The sequence below is a fragment of the Panthera tigris genome, chromosome B3 (assembly GCF_018350195.1).
Source record: "Panthera tigris isolate Pti1 chromosome B3, P.tigris_Pti1_mat1.1, whole genome shotgun sequence".
Classification (NCBI taxonomy): Eukaryota; Metazoa; Chordata; class Mammalia; order Carnivora; family Felidae; genus Panthera; species Panthera tigris.
In genome coordinates this window covers 6,556,920-6,571,523 of record NC_056665.1, presented here as the reverse complement: position 1 = coordinate 6,571,523, position 14,604 = coordinate 6,556,920, and the positions used below count along the sequence as shown (strand labels likewise).

At 40.2% G+C, this 14,604-nt stretch overlaps 1 protein-coding gene across 7 annotated transcripts in view; it reads left to right on the top strand.

Annotated features, from left to right (window-relative positions):
* FANCI (FA complementation group I) overlaps positions 1-14,604 on the top strand; it is a 102,035-nt gene that overhangs the window by 77,180 nt on the left and 10,251 nt on the right. For all 7 annotated transcript variants that reach the window (XM_042988076.1, XM_042988075.1, XM_007078234.3 and 4 more), the window contains exons 19-27: positions 1,973-2,041; positions 4,494-4,595; positions 5,579-5,752; positions 6,381-6,502; positions 7,009-7,173; positions 7,550-7,729; positions 10,772-10,938; positions 11,306-11,382; positions 12,505-12,621. In XM_042988076.1, the coding sequence (XP_042844010.1) occupies positions 1,973-2,041; positions 4,494-4,595; positions 5,579-5,752; positions 6,381-6,502; positions 7,009-7,173; positions 7,550-7,729; positions 10,772-10,938; positions 11,306-11,382; positions 12,505-12,621 (1,173 nt within the window). The remainder of the gene's footprint in view (positions 1-1,972; positions 2,042-4,493; positions 4,596-5,578; positions 5,753-6,380; positions 6,503-7,008; positions 7,174-7,549; positions 7,730-10,771; positions 10,939-11,305; positions 11,383-12,504; positions 12,622-14,604) is intronic.

Here is a 14,604-nt window from a genome sequence, read left to right as displayed (position 1 = left end):
GGGTGCATGTGTCCCTTTGAAACTGCACACTTGTATCCCTTGGATAAATACCTAGTAGTGAAATTGCTAGGTCGTAGGGTAGTTCCATTTTTAGATTTTTGAGGAACCTCCATACTGTTTTCCAGAGTGGCTGTACCAGCTTGTATCTTGCATTCCCACCAACAGTGCAAAAGAGATCCTCTTTCTCCACATCCTCGCCAACATCTGTTGTTGCCTGAGTTGTTAATGTGAGCCATTCTGACAGGTGTGAGGTGCTATCTCACTGTGGTTTTGATTTGTATTTCCCTGATGATGAGTGATGTGGAGCATTTTTTCATGTGTCAGTTGGCCATCTGGATGTCATCTCTGGAGAAGTGTCTGTTCATGTCTTTTGCCCATTTCTTCACTGGATTATTTAAAAATTTAATATTTGTTAACGCTAATTTTCCTTTGTGTCTTCTCTTTAAAAAAGAAAAATGTTGGGGCACCTGGGTGGCTCAGTCGGTTAAGCGTCCGACTTCGGCTCAGGTCATGATCTCGCAGTTCGTGAGTTCAAGCCCTGCGTCGGGCTTTGTGCAGACAGCTCAGAGCCTGGAGCCTGTTTCGGATTCTGTGTCTCCCTCTCTCTCTCTGACCCTTCCCTGTTCATGCTCTGTCTCTCTCTGTCTCAAAAGTAAATAAACGTTAAAAAAAAAAAATTTTTTTTTTTAAATAAAAAAATGTTTAGGGGGTCAACTCTCATTTACTTTTTCTCACAAATGAACCATACAGTCTTTTTCCCAGTTCCAAAAAGAAAGTTCTCCCCAGGATTTAATTTTTTTTTTAAGTTATTTATTTATTTTGGGAGATAGCACACATGAAGGGAGGGGCAGAGATAGAATCCCAGGCAGGCTCCACAGCGTCAGGGCAGAGCCCCATGCAGGGCCTAATCCCACGAACTGTGAGATTATGACCTGGCTGAAATCAAGAGTCAGATGCTTAACTGAGCCACCTAGGCCCCCCACCCCGCCCAAGATTTTAACTTAAGTAGTTTTTAACTATGACTGGGAAATACTGGATGGGAAGAAATAGCACACAGTCATTTACTTTAGAGTGCTCAGGGCCAGGAGACATTTTTGAAGCGCTGGAAAGTAAGTGGAAATAATGTCCTAAAAGGGAAGGCTGTTAATGTAGGATGAGAGAAAAGAATGAAGACCTGGAACATTCTTGACTGTAAAGGAGCAAAGTACTCCAAATCCAGAAATGACCTGTTGTTTAAAAAATTATGATGATTGTGGTCAGTTTATTAATCTGGTTCTCAGTGATCAAAGATCTCTTTTTAGGGATGCCTGGGTGGCTCAGTCAGTTAAGCATCATGACTTCAGCTCAGGTCATGATCTCGCAGTTGATGAGTTCGAGCCCCACGTCTGGCTCTGGGCTCTGTGCTGACAGCTTGGAGCCTGGAGCTGCTTTGGATTCTGTGTCTCCCTCTCTCTGCCCCTCCCCTACTCATGCTCTGCCTCTCTCTCTCAAAAATAAATAATAAAACATTAAAAATTAAAAAAAAAAAAGATTTCTTTAGTTCTTTTTAGGCAGATAACCTAAACTCTCTGAGTCATTTCTCTCTCTATAATTTCAGTCATTTTCAAAGAATTAAGAAATAGTGTAAAGAAATAGTATTGTTTAAAAAAATTTTGTTTTAATGTTTACAGTTAGGATTGTCCAGAGACACCTGGGTGGCCCACTCGGTTAAGTGTCTGACTCTTGATTTCAGCTCAGGTCATGATCTCACATTGTGAGATGTAGCCCTTTGTCAGGCTCTGCACTGGGTACGGAGGCTCCTTGGTATTCTTTCTCTCTCCCTCTCCCCTGCTGGTCTGTGCTTGCGTGCACCCATGCTCGCTCATTTGCTCTCTCTCAAAAGAAGTAAATAAGAAAAGTAAAAAAAAAAAAAAGTAAAGTTAGAACTTAGCGTATCTGTTAAAGAGCTTACTCTCTATTTGATTCCTCTTAGGGGTTCTACGATGTCCTTAGAAGGAACTCTCAGCTGGCTAATTCAATCATGCAGACCCTACTTTCACAGGTAATACATTTTTTTTTTATTTTATATGTTTATGGATATAGAGAATAGATAATAATACATGGAGAGGTGATTGACATTTTCCGGACTTTCCAAACTATAGAATAATTCCCAAATAGTACACTGGTACATTACGAACATGCCTGGGGTATGTGATGCTGTCCTGATGTTTTAATTACCACTTACCTACCTGCCCTTTTGCATCATCTTAACAGTTATTCTCTCAGGTAACAGTCTGCACCCTAAGTCAGAAGGACTTTTTGAAGAACCATTTGTATAAGGGCTATTAGCAGCTGTATCTGTTTGTTTTACTTCTAAAAGAATAGAGAGATGTGAAACAAATATAGCAAAATATGGATGTATTACATCTAGGTTACCGATGCATGGGTTATATTCTGTACTTTTCAGTTTAAAAAAGGATTTTTAAACTACTTCAAAAAAAAGATTTCAAAAGATCACTACGAAAAGAGTTCAGCTGGAGAATATCTGGCATAAATAAGACCATTTACACTCAACATTTATTCATTAAGCATTCCTTGAATCTATTTTTTAAAATACCTTTATTGAGATGTAATTTACATACCATATAGTTGACCCATTTAAAGTGTACAGCTTGGGACACCTGGGTGGTTCAGTCAGTTGGGCATCCAGCTCTCGATCTCAGCTCTGATCTTGATCTCAGGGTTGAGTCCAGGCCCCCTGTTGCTCCACGCTGAGCATGGAGCCTACTTAAAAAAAATAAAAAATAAAAAAAATTAAGTGTACAACTCATTGGTTTTTAGTGTATTCATTGAGTTGTGCAGCCAGCATCACAATCGATTTTAGAACATTTATTTCATCACTTCAGAAAGCCTCACACCCTTTAGCTAACCCCCCCTAATTTTCTCATTCTTCTCCCACCCACCTAGCCCTAAGCAGCCACTGATCTACTACTTTCTCTTTAGATTTGTTGTGGACATTTCATATAAGTGGAATCGTACAATATGTGGTCTTTTGTGACCGATGGCTTTCACTGAATGTTTTCAGTTTATCCATGTTGTAGCATTTATAAGTACTTCATTCCCTTTTATAGCAAAGTAATATTTTATTATATGGTATTTGAATCTTTTTTATATATTGAGAGTTTCTTGGTTTGTAACTCTCTCGAAGCTTCCCAGGTATGATCTGAAACTGGCCCCCATACTCAGAGGGCAGGGAGAGACCAAAGAAAGAAGCAGCTCGGGTGCCTAGGGGGATTGAATGTCCCAGTGACTCTTAATTTTGGCTCAGGTTGTGGTCTTGGGTTCGTGGGATCAAATCCCATGTTGAGCTCTTTGCTAATGACGCAGAGCCTGCTTGAATTCTCACTCTCCCTCTCTGTCTGCCCCTCTCCCATGTATGTGCATGCTCGCCCGCTCTCTCAAAAGAAATAAATAAACTTTAAAAGAAAAGAGAAAGAAAGGAAAGGAAGGAAGGAAGAAAGAGAGGGAGAAAGAGAGAAAGAAAAGAAGAAAGAAAAAAAAAAAGAAAAAGAACCACTCCAGGTTGGAGGTAGCAGTTTTTTCATGTCCACCACTCGGCTAAAAAGAAAGTTCTCTCTTTTTTTCCCCCCTATCCCCCCTACTTTTGTATGTCATTACTTTTGTTATAATTCTGAAGAAGCTCCATTTAAAGTTAAGATCTCGGATGTGTAGAAATTATTGGAAGGTCCTTATACTATTTATCTAAAGATTTCCATTGGGCCTCAAGCCTGATCCTATGCAAAATTTATATCCTATTAACTATAGTGTATCTTTTCAAACTGTTATAATCAGCCCATCAACATTCATATACTTAACAAGCATAGAAAATTGATTGAAGGTATGGAACACTGCTTCCCAACTCCGGTTAGTATGTGTACCAGTAAAATTGTGCAGACTCTAAAAAGGAGAGAAATAATAGCTAACATTTCTTCGTCTCTATTGTGTGCTAAGTAGTGTTTTTAGCACTTTACATGTATTGGCGTGTTTAATTCTTACACAGCCTCATATGTTTATAGTAATATTTCATCACAGATGAGGAACGAAGGTATGGATGCCTTTACCAAAAGTATTAACACATGAGTCTTAACTGGGACCTGGACTCAGCCATTCTGACTCTAGAGCTTATTTATATGTTCTTAACTATCAAACTATATTGGAAATGCTGATTGCTTTAGGCTGTAGGTTCGTAGGTTTAGGAATTGATGTGAGACAGCATGATGTTTTGTGAGAAAGTTAGTGGAAATGGAGTAGGAAAGATCTCAACATGATGCCTAAAGCAAGGGTAAAGGATGAGTTGAGGCAAAGCAATACATATTTTGCTGCATTGTTCTTTGGACACTTGGGAAATAGGTCTTAGATGGTGTTAAACATTAAAGGTGCCATTACTTGGACCAGTTAAAGAAGCGAAAAAGCATTCATGAGCCCTGGTGTGTTTTTTTCCTTACCACACGTAGTTAAAACAGTACTATGAGCCAAAACCTGATGTGCTGCCGCCTCTGAAATTGGAAGCTTGTATTTTAACCCAAGGAGATCGAATCTGTCTACAAGAACCACTGGTGAGACTTTTATTCTTCCTATAACCATTATTTTTATTGTTAAATAAAAGCATCAACCCTGTTGAAAGAATCCGTCTTCAGGAAGAGATACCTTTCCTGAAAGCACTCTTCTGGTACTCCCAATGAAATTTTACTCTTAAATCTTCCCTCCTTATCTTTTCTTACCCATCATAAACCTTGGATCTGTTGGTAAGATATCTCCATGTTCACATTTTACAAAATCAAGGTATCCATCACCTCCCCTAAGAAGCATTTCATCTCCCATTTGTGCCTCTTTGACTATATAATATACTAAATATACTGTGGAATGGGGAAAGGAGGTCACTCAGCAGATGAACCCAGGAGACCTGCTTCATTAGTCTGGAGGGAGCGTATGATTTAGGCAGAGCTAGAATTGGCACTCTTGAACCCTCAGAGGAACTAGGACAGGTTGTTTTCCTATTCTTACTATCCAGCCTCAGAAAGACAGGAAAAAGAGAAAATAAAAACTGAAGCTCCACCACGCCAAGCAACTTAGAGCCCATGATGGGGAAGGAGGTGGTCTTTCATTTGTCAGATCCTGCCTCCATAAATGGGCCTTTTGTGCCATGAGGTGGAGATGCTCGGTTGGTCTCCCAGCGATTCCTTTCCTGTCTTCAGAACAGCCTCTGGGACTCAGTAGCCAGAGAGGATTTAACTTCACAACCAGGCTTCATGGTGTTTCCACTAGATCAGAAATAGCACATTCTGATGTTGCATTCTGAGGTGCCCACTACTTGCAAAGCCAGTTTTGGGAAAAGGTCGGGAAAGAATGCAAGAATACCTTTGTTAGTTCAGTTAGCTTTTTCCAGTTTTAATTCAGGTTGACTTAAGTAAGTTATTCATAACTTACTTTAGTCTTATAGGCTAAAATAACTTACTTTAGCCTTATAGGTTAGAATTATATGTTATCAACAGCCTCCTTCAGTTAAACACTCAAGAATGTTTACTATTTTCTTCTACAGGATTATCTGTTATGTTGTGTCCAGCACTGTTTGGCCTGGTGTAAGAGCAAAGTGATGCCCCCACAGCAGGAAAAAGAGGAGGAGGAGGAGGAGGGGGTCTATCAAGACCTGGAGGACCTATTGGAATCTATTACTAGCAGAATGATTAAGAGTGAGCTAGAGGACTTTGAACTGGTAATTGCTAAGTCTCAGCTCTATTGAACGATGGAGGCTGTTTTAATAGCTTATTAATTTTTTTAAGTTTGAGAGAGTGCATGCAAGCAGGGGAGAAGCAGAGAGAGGGAGAGAGAGAATCCCAAGCAGGCTCCACGCACAGCCTGACTCAGGGCTCAATCCCACAAACTATAAGATCATGACCTGAGCTGAAATCAAGAGTTGGACAGTTAACCAACTGAGCCACCCAGGCACCCCGCTTATTGACTTTTCTTTAAAATTTTATTTATTTATTTATTAAAAAATTTTTTTCTAGCATTTATTTATTATTCAGAGCATGAGCATGGGAGGGGCAGAGGGAGGGGGAGACACAGAACCCGAAGCAGGCTCCAGGCTTTGAGCTGTCAGCACAGAGCCCGACACAGGGCTTGAATTCACAAATCGTGAGATCATGACCTGAGCCGAAGTTGGACGCTTTACCGACTGAGCCACCCAGGCACCCCTGTTTTTTAAGATTTTATTTTTAAGTAATCTCTACACCAAGCATAGGGCTCAAACTCCCAACCCTGAGATCAAGGGTTGCATGCTCCACTGACTGAGCCAGTCAGGTGCCCTGATAGCTTATTAATTTTTATCTTTTGTCTTTTAGGATAAATCAGCAGATTTTTCTCAGAGCACTGGTGTTGGCATCAAAAATAATATCTGTGCTTCTCTTGTGATGGGAGTTTGTGAGGTTCTAATAGAATATAACTTCTCCATAAGTAATTTTAGGTAAGGTACTGCCACATATAACTCTCCTTGGAATTTGATGAAGACTCCATTTTATGGTTTTGTTTTGTTTTGTTTTGTTTTTTAACTCCAGCAGCATGGTAGGTACTAACAGACCAAAGGCCATGACACGGTCTTTTGTGAACATCTAGCCTGAGACAGAGAACCAAAACATATGCCACAGGGGCTGGGGATTGTTGTCCCTCTAGCAGGCTTCCATTTAGCCCAAATTTCCAGACCCTGAACTCAAGTTCTAATTTCAGTAGAGCAATTTTGATGGTTTGGTAGTACTGGACTTTCATGCTCTGCATTGACTGGCATAAAAGAGAAAAAAAACACAGCTGGATTAGAGTGATCTGGGAGTTAATGCAAGTTCATTCATTTATAATGTGTCTAAAATAGAACATCTAGAACACCTAAAGAAACATTGGGATTTCCTTATTGGGTGTGAAAGTAAACTACAATACTCTGATGCTTATCCTTAGTGGTCTCTTTTTCCTTTTATGCAGTAAGAATAAGTTTGAGGAGGTTCTGAGCTTATTTATGTGTTACAAGAAACTCTCTGACATCCTTAACGAAAAGGCTGGTAAAGGCAAAACTAAAGTGGCCAACAAAACGAATGATAGTTTTTTGTCCATGAAATTTGTGTCTGATCTTCTCACTGCTCTTTTCAGGTAAGGTGGTAATAGAGTGCTTAAAGATATCTGTGTAGTGAAGATAGTAACAGTTACCTAGATTCACTAGTATTATCTAGTTTGGATTCACAGTTCTTAATGTATATACAGTAAGAAGTAAGTCAGGAGCTTTTCGTAAGTTTCTTGAAATGAAAGCTGGATAATCTAGGTAGACACTTGAAAGAATACCTTGAATTATTTAAGGAAAACTCAGAAAGAGTTTTCAGAAAGAGCTCTCAGAAAGAGAGAGAGAGAGAAACAGATTTCCCTACTGCTGTTGGGATCTGGAATTAGGTTTTGTAGGGACTATTCAGAAATCTGTTTCTCTCTCTCTGTCTCTCTCTCTGTCTCTCTCTCTGTCTCTCTCTCTCTCCAGGGACAGTGCCCAAAGCCACGAAGAGAGCCTGTCGGTTCTAAGGTCCAACAATGAGTTTATGCGCTACGCAGTGAGTGTGGCTCTGCAGAAGGTACAGCAGCTAAAGGAAACAGGGCATGTGAGTGGCCCCGATGGCCAAAACCCAGAAAAGATCTTTCAGAACCTCTGTGATATAACTCGGTAAGTCACTGTCACCCTCAGAAACCTGTTCTATTTGCTGTGGAATCTCCAAGAGAGGAAACGGGGTGGGGATGAAGGCGGTTTGAAGTTGGGTGCAGCCTAAGAGTGAAAGTGCAGTCACTAAGTCTTTTTTCCTAGTGTTGCTTTAATGTGGAATGTTAGTTACATAGAAAATGTTCTTCTAATACTAGGAATAAAGAGGGATGTTGTAATGACTAAGTAGTTTATCAAGTAGGCATTACAGCTTTAATGTACATGTACCTAACAACAAAACACTAAAATTCTTTAAGCAAAAACCAATAGAACTGAAGAAGAAATAAGTAAATAATTCATCCCCTCTTAGAAATCATTAGAGAGTTGGTATTTAGAAAATCAGGAAGGACATAGAAGACTTAAGCCACATGATCATCCAGCTTGACTTAATGGGTATTTATATAATACTTAACAGTTTCAAAATGTACATTCTTTTCATGTGCACATGGTATATTTATCAAATGGACCATATTTTGGGCCATAAAATAAACTGAACAAATTTTTAAAATAGAATTCTGTATGTTCTCGAGCACAATAGAATTAAACAAGGAAGTGGTAACAAATATTTTTAATTTTTTTAATATGTTTTTTAAATGGCTGGATTATCCTTGTATATTCAGAAATGAAATGCATTTCTGAATAATCCATACTCAAGGAGGAGGAAGTAAAAAATCAGAAAATGTCTTGAACAGAATGAAAGTGAACACACTACATTTCATAATTTGTATGATCCAGCTAATGCGGTTTTAGGTAGAAATTTGTAACAGTCAGTGGTTACGTTAGTAAAAAAATAGCACATCTTTAAGCTCCCATGTTAAGAAAATAAAAAAAAAGCAAACAGATTAAAGTGGAAGTAGGAAGGAAGTAATAAAGACAAAGTAGAACCATTGAAAACAGGAACAAATCATAGAGAAGGGATGAAGCCTGAAGCTGAATCTTTGAGGTCAGTAAATGCAATAAATCTTAGCCAGACTGGTGAGGAAAACAGAGAAGACCCAAATTAGGAACAGGAGATGATCACTGCTGACTCTACAGACAGTAAACATTGATAATGGTAGAAGGCTAACAACTTTATGCCAGTAAACTGGATTACATAAATGAAATGGACAAATCTTTTGAAATCAGGAAGAAATAGATAACTTGAATAATCCTGTGACTATGAAAGAAATTGAGGGGGCACCTGGGTTGATAAAGGGTCTGACTCTTGATTTTGGCTCACGTCATGATCTCGTTCATGGTTGGGGAGTTCAAGCTGACAGCGTGGAGCATGCCTGGAATATTCTCTTTCTCTCTCCCTCTCTGCCTCCCTTTCTCTCTCTCTCTCTCTCTCTCTCTCTCTCTCTCTCTCTCTCTCTCTGTGTCTCTCTGTCTCTCTGTCTCTCAAAATAAATAAATAAATAAACTTTATCCGAAAAAAGAAATTGAGGGGTATCTGACTGGCTTAGAAGAGCATGGGAGTCTTGATCTTGGGGTTGTGAGTTTGAGCCCCATGTTAAGGATGGAGGTAACTTAAAAATAAAATCTTTAAAAGAAAAAGAAACTGAATTTGTGGTTCAAAATTTTCCCTCAAAGAAAACTCCGTAACTAGATGTCCTTACTGGTCAATTCTACCAAACATTTAAGAGAGAAATAGTAACAATTTATGCAAACTCTTCCAGAAAATAGGAGAGAATAAATATGTCCTGATTCATTTTATGAGGCCAGCATTACCTAATGCCAGACTCAGACATGGTAAGAAAATTACTGACCAATTTCCCATTTGAATGTAGATGTAAAAAATATCATCAAGTTAAACCTAACAATTAGTAACGAACATGATGTAATTAAGTGGAATTTTTCTCAGGAATGCAAAGTTGGCTCAAAATGTGTAAATCGGGCGCCTGGGTGGTTCAGTAGGTTAAATATCTGGCTCTTGATTTTAGCTCAGGTCATGATCTCACAGTTTGTGGGTTTGAGCCCCAAACACTGTGCCCTGATAACAGAGCCTGCTTGGGATTCTCTTTCCCTCTTTCCCTCCCCGACTTGTACCTGCTCTCTCAAAATAAATGAATAAACTTTATTAAAAAAAATTGTGTATCAGTCAGTACAGTTCATATCAACAGACTAAAGGAAAACACTGTATAGTCATCTCAGTACATGCAGAAAATTAAATTTGTGATAAAATCTCTCAGCAAACTAGGAATAAAAGAGAACTTTATTAATCTGATAAAGGGAATCCACAATACCTACAGTCAATACCATACTTAATGATTAAGGACTGAATGTCCCCTGCCCCTGCCTGGTGCTCTCACTGCTGCTGTTCAGCATCTAGCCAGTGCAGTAAGGCAGGAAAAAGAAATAAAAGGCATCCAGATTGGGAAGGAAGAAATAACTGTGTGTTCAAGGACATTATAATTGTCTACATAAAAAATTCCAAATTCCAAACTATACAGCAACGTAGGTGAATCGAGGGAAGTATATGTTACATTAAGAGAGCTAGACTCAAGGGGTGCCTGGGTGGCTCAGTCGGTTGAGCGTCCGACTTCAGCTCAGGTCATGATCTCACAGTCCATGAGTTCAAGCCCCGCATCAGGCTCTGTGCTGACAGCTCAGAGCCTAAAGCCTGCTTCCGATTCTGTGTCTCCCTTTCTCTCTGCCCCTAACCCACTCATGCTCTGTCTCTCTTTGTCTCAAAAATAAATAAAAACATTTTTAAAAAAATTTAAGAGAGCTAGACTCAGAAAGCTACATATGAGTGCTACCATTTTTATATGTTATTTTGTAAATAGTGACACCATAGGGATAAGGAATCAGATCAGTGAGTGCTTGGAAAATCAGGAGGAGAGAACTGGCTTACAGAGGAACCTAGGGGAACTTTTGGGATGATGAAAATGTCTTGATTATGGGGATAGATGCACACCAATAGAAGTTTGCTAAAATTCATTGAACTGTACATGTATAGCATGTGAATTTTACAGTATATAAATTTACCTTGGTGAACCTGACACTAATCACTTTTCCTATTTTCAGGGTCTTAATTTGGAGATACACTTCCATTCCTACTTCAGTGGAAGATTCGGGAAAGAAAGAGAAAGGCAAGAGCATCTCCCTGCTGTGCTTGGAGGGCTTACAGAAGATATTCAGTGCGGTGCAGCAGTTCTTTCAGCCCAAGATTCAGCACTTTCTCAGGGCTCTAGGTGGGCATTTCAATTTTGATAAATTGGCTTGATCTAGGTTTCTCTTTCTTAACCAAACCTCTTGTGATTCTATTTGTTAACCTACCAGAGGACACCTGAGAGCAGTCCTAATGTGGCTAAGGAGTGACATCTAGTGGATTCAGAATTGGCATTTACTGGATTTTAACACGTAACCACAAATAGTGACTGGAAACTGAAAGATAGTATTAACAAATGGCAGAATGTTAGGAATATATTTAAATCTGCCCCTAGACTTTTTTTTTTTTTTTTTTTTTGGCTTTCTAAAAATTTAACTTCATATCAAAAGGCCAAAAAAGTGTCATAGTAAGTCCATTTCAGAGAAGATAGCGATCTTTTCCTTTCCTAGATGCCACAGGTGAGGAGGGAGAGGAGGTGGAAGGCAGTGTCACTCACAGAGCAGCGTTCCAGATCCGGCAGTTTCAGGTGAGAAGCCTTGGCAAGCTGCCCTGCTTGCCTGAGGACTCCTGCAGGGGGGCTCCTGCAGGGGGACTGTTAGCTGGGCCACCTGTGGGTGGAGCGGGCAGTGAGCAAGGAGGGCACGATTTCTTCTGGGTCACCATCCAGGCAACAGGACATAGCTCTACTCAGTGGAAGGTCACGCATTTAAGAGGATTCTGGGGAGGACAGGTGTTAAGCCACCCCAGCCTATAGCATTTGTTGCCTCCAAGAATCACTGTTAGAATTGACATGAAGAGATTGACTATTAAGGTAGAGAAGTTATGTCTTTGATTTGTGTCCATGTATAGGTTGATTTTGTCATATTGCATAAAGACCACTCATTGAAGCCTTAGTTGTTTTTTTTTATGTATTTTTTTTTTTTTAATTTTATTTTTGGGGGAGAGAGACAGAGCATGAGTGGGGAAGGGACAGAGAGAGAGAGAGACAGAATCTGAAGCAGGCTCCAGGCTCAGCTGTCAGCACAGAGCCTGACACGGGGCTCGAACCCATGAACCGCAAGATCATGACCTGAGCCAAAGTCTGGCGCTTAACCAGCTGAGCCACCCAGGCATCCTTTGAAGCCTTAATTTCTAACCACAGTATTAAAGTTCCTACTCTGTGCCAGGGACTGTTTCAGGTGCTGGGAATATAGCAGGAAAACAAAAGAAACAAAACTCCTTGGGGAGTTTACACTGAGCGAGGAAAGAAGACAAAACGGAGAGTATCTCGGGTGGTGAGAGAGGAACAGGGCAGAGGAAACAAGGAAGGTGTGTGGAATGCTGGGCTTGGGCCATGGTCTAAACATGAGGTCGGTGGATGGGCCTCCGGAAGTTATGAACCACCCAAAGTTGGGTGCACTGTTCATTCCTGGGCAGGGTGTTAGAGGAGAAGGAGTTCATAGTTTTCAGGGGAACCCTCAGATTTGTGGTCCATAACGGGGCAGAAAACTACCTGTTTGATCCAGGCTTATTTTCAGATTTTGTCCTCTTGGAATTTTGGTAGCATTGAATCCTTTCTTTCCCAGCCTTAGGAATCTCTGGCTAGAGGACTCTTCTCCATGATAGGAATATATCTGCTGATTTTTCCACATGTGCTTTCCTTTCCCAGAGGTCCTTGTTGAATTTACTTAACAGCCAAGAGGAAGACTTTAATGGCAAAGAAGCCCTCCTGCTGGTCACTGTTCTCTCCAACTTGTCCAAGCTGCTGGAGCCATCCTCCCCTCAGGTAGAGAGAAGTGCTACTTAGTCCCACCCAGCATGCATCCCTCAGAGGCAGGGAGTACAGTTGACCCTTGAATAGCACAGGTTTGAACTATGTGGATTCAAAGTACAGTTGATAAGTGCAGTCCAGTACTATAAATGTATCATTTTCTCCTGGTGATCTCCTTAATAAGCTTTTCTTTGCTCTAGCTTTATTGTAAAAGTATAGTGTATAATACATATAATGTACAAAATAAACGATAATAGACCGTTGATGTAATACATAGGTTTCTGGTCAACAGTCGGCTATTCATAGTTACATTTCTGGGGAGTCAGAAGCTCTACGTGGATTTTTGACTATGCAGGGGGTCAGTGCCCCTAACCCCTGCACTGTTCGACGATCAACTGTATTGTATATATCTACATGTCCTCTTTTTTTAATTAATTAATTATTTTAAAAGAGCACTTGTGAGAGGGGAAGGGGCAGAGAGAGAGGGAGAGAGGCCAAGCAGGCTCCACACTCAGCATGGAGCCCAACCTGAGGCTCAGTCCCATGACCATGAGATCATGACCTGAGCCAAAATCAATAGTCGGACACTTAACTGACTGAGCCATCCAGGAACCTCTAAATGTCCTCTTTAAATCTTATTTTTAAATAATATAAGATAATATATTTAATTATGCTCGTGAGTCAATATAAGATCTGGAAAATGTTCCCTTTCCTACATATTGTGTCTTCCATAACATAATTATATGCAGCCATATAGGGCAAGAACATACTGCTTTTTTTTTTTTTTGGCCGTTGCCCTTGACCCTTGTCAGCAGTAAGCACTATAGGAAAAAAAAAAAACAAAAAACACCTTGTTTATCTTTGGTGCTTTTAACATTTTTCGCTTGTTTTTACTTGCTCTTGGTGTTCCCTCTTTTCTAAGATAAAAGCATACTAATTATGAAGGTGGCTCACATTGTGCAGTTGACTTTTCAGCAAGGTTGGCTGGTACCGAGTCCAGCTCCTAGCTGGTACCAAGTCCCTCTTTCTAGCTCCTCACGTCGTCCTGCTGCCAGGCCACTCACCCCCTTCACTGTCTGATGCCGCTACAGCGAATAGAGCACCAGGAGAGAAAGTGTCAGGGAGTGGGGCAGGGGGGACATTTGCAGGAATTAATTGGATTTGGAAAGGCCCATGTATACAGAAAAATGCTTTAATTCAAAAATCATCACCCACCCACCCCTATCATTTCAGATAATCTCTAAATATTTTTAAATTTGAGTGGGTAATAAAGTCCTATGATTTGAAAACCGGAAATTATAAGAAGACACAATGAACGGTCTCCCTCCTGTCCTCCTCCACCTGTTCTGTTCTTTTCCCCAAATAAGTAATGTTTTTTAGTTTCTGAAGTATCCTTCAAGAGTTGCTTTATTCCTGTGGTAGCAAATATGAATATAGATTTTTTTATTCTCAGCCCTGTCTGTCTTCACACAAAAGCTTGTTCTGCATCCAGCTTATTACATTTCCCGCAGTGTTCTGGAGACCTTTTTATACCCGTTCACAGAGATCTTTCAGAATTAGCATCAATTTATTTTTTACCTCAACAGATCAAAATTTGAGTTTTGAGTTTTTCCTGGTCATTTTGCACTTCAGTATACTGAATGCCAATGCCTTTGTGGCTGAAAACCTATTCAGGGAACTGCCAGAGCAGCAGGCAAGCTTGAGTTTGTGTCTGGCATCTCAGGACCCTGCTATCCCAAGACCTTAAGCCTCCTCTCCTTATCTAAGAAAACTGCATCTGGTTGTTTGCCTCTTCTTCCTTTCTTTCCCCTACTGCCTTCTGACCTCCTTTGGCCTCTTGGCTCCTAGAAGCTAATTCTGCTGTCTTTATGGCCAGGATCTTATTCTCCTGCATCTCTCCATTAGACTGATATTCTTAAAGATGTCTCAAGTGTGGAAAGAATGAGGCCTTTGGGAAGGGGTTGAAAAAGGGTGCATTAGTCCTCGACCATGGTGGTA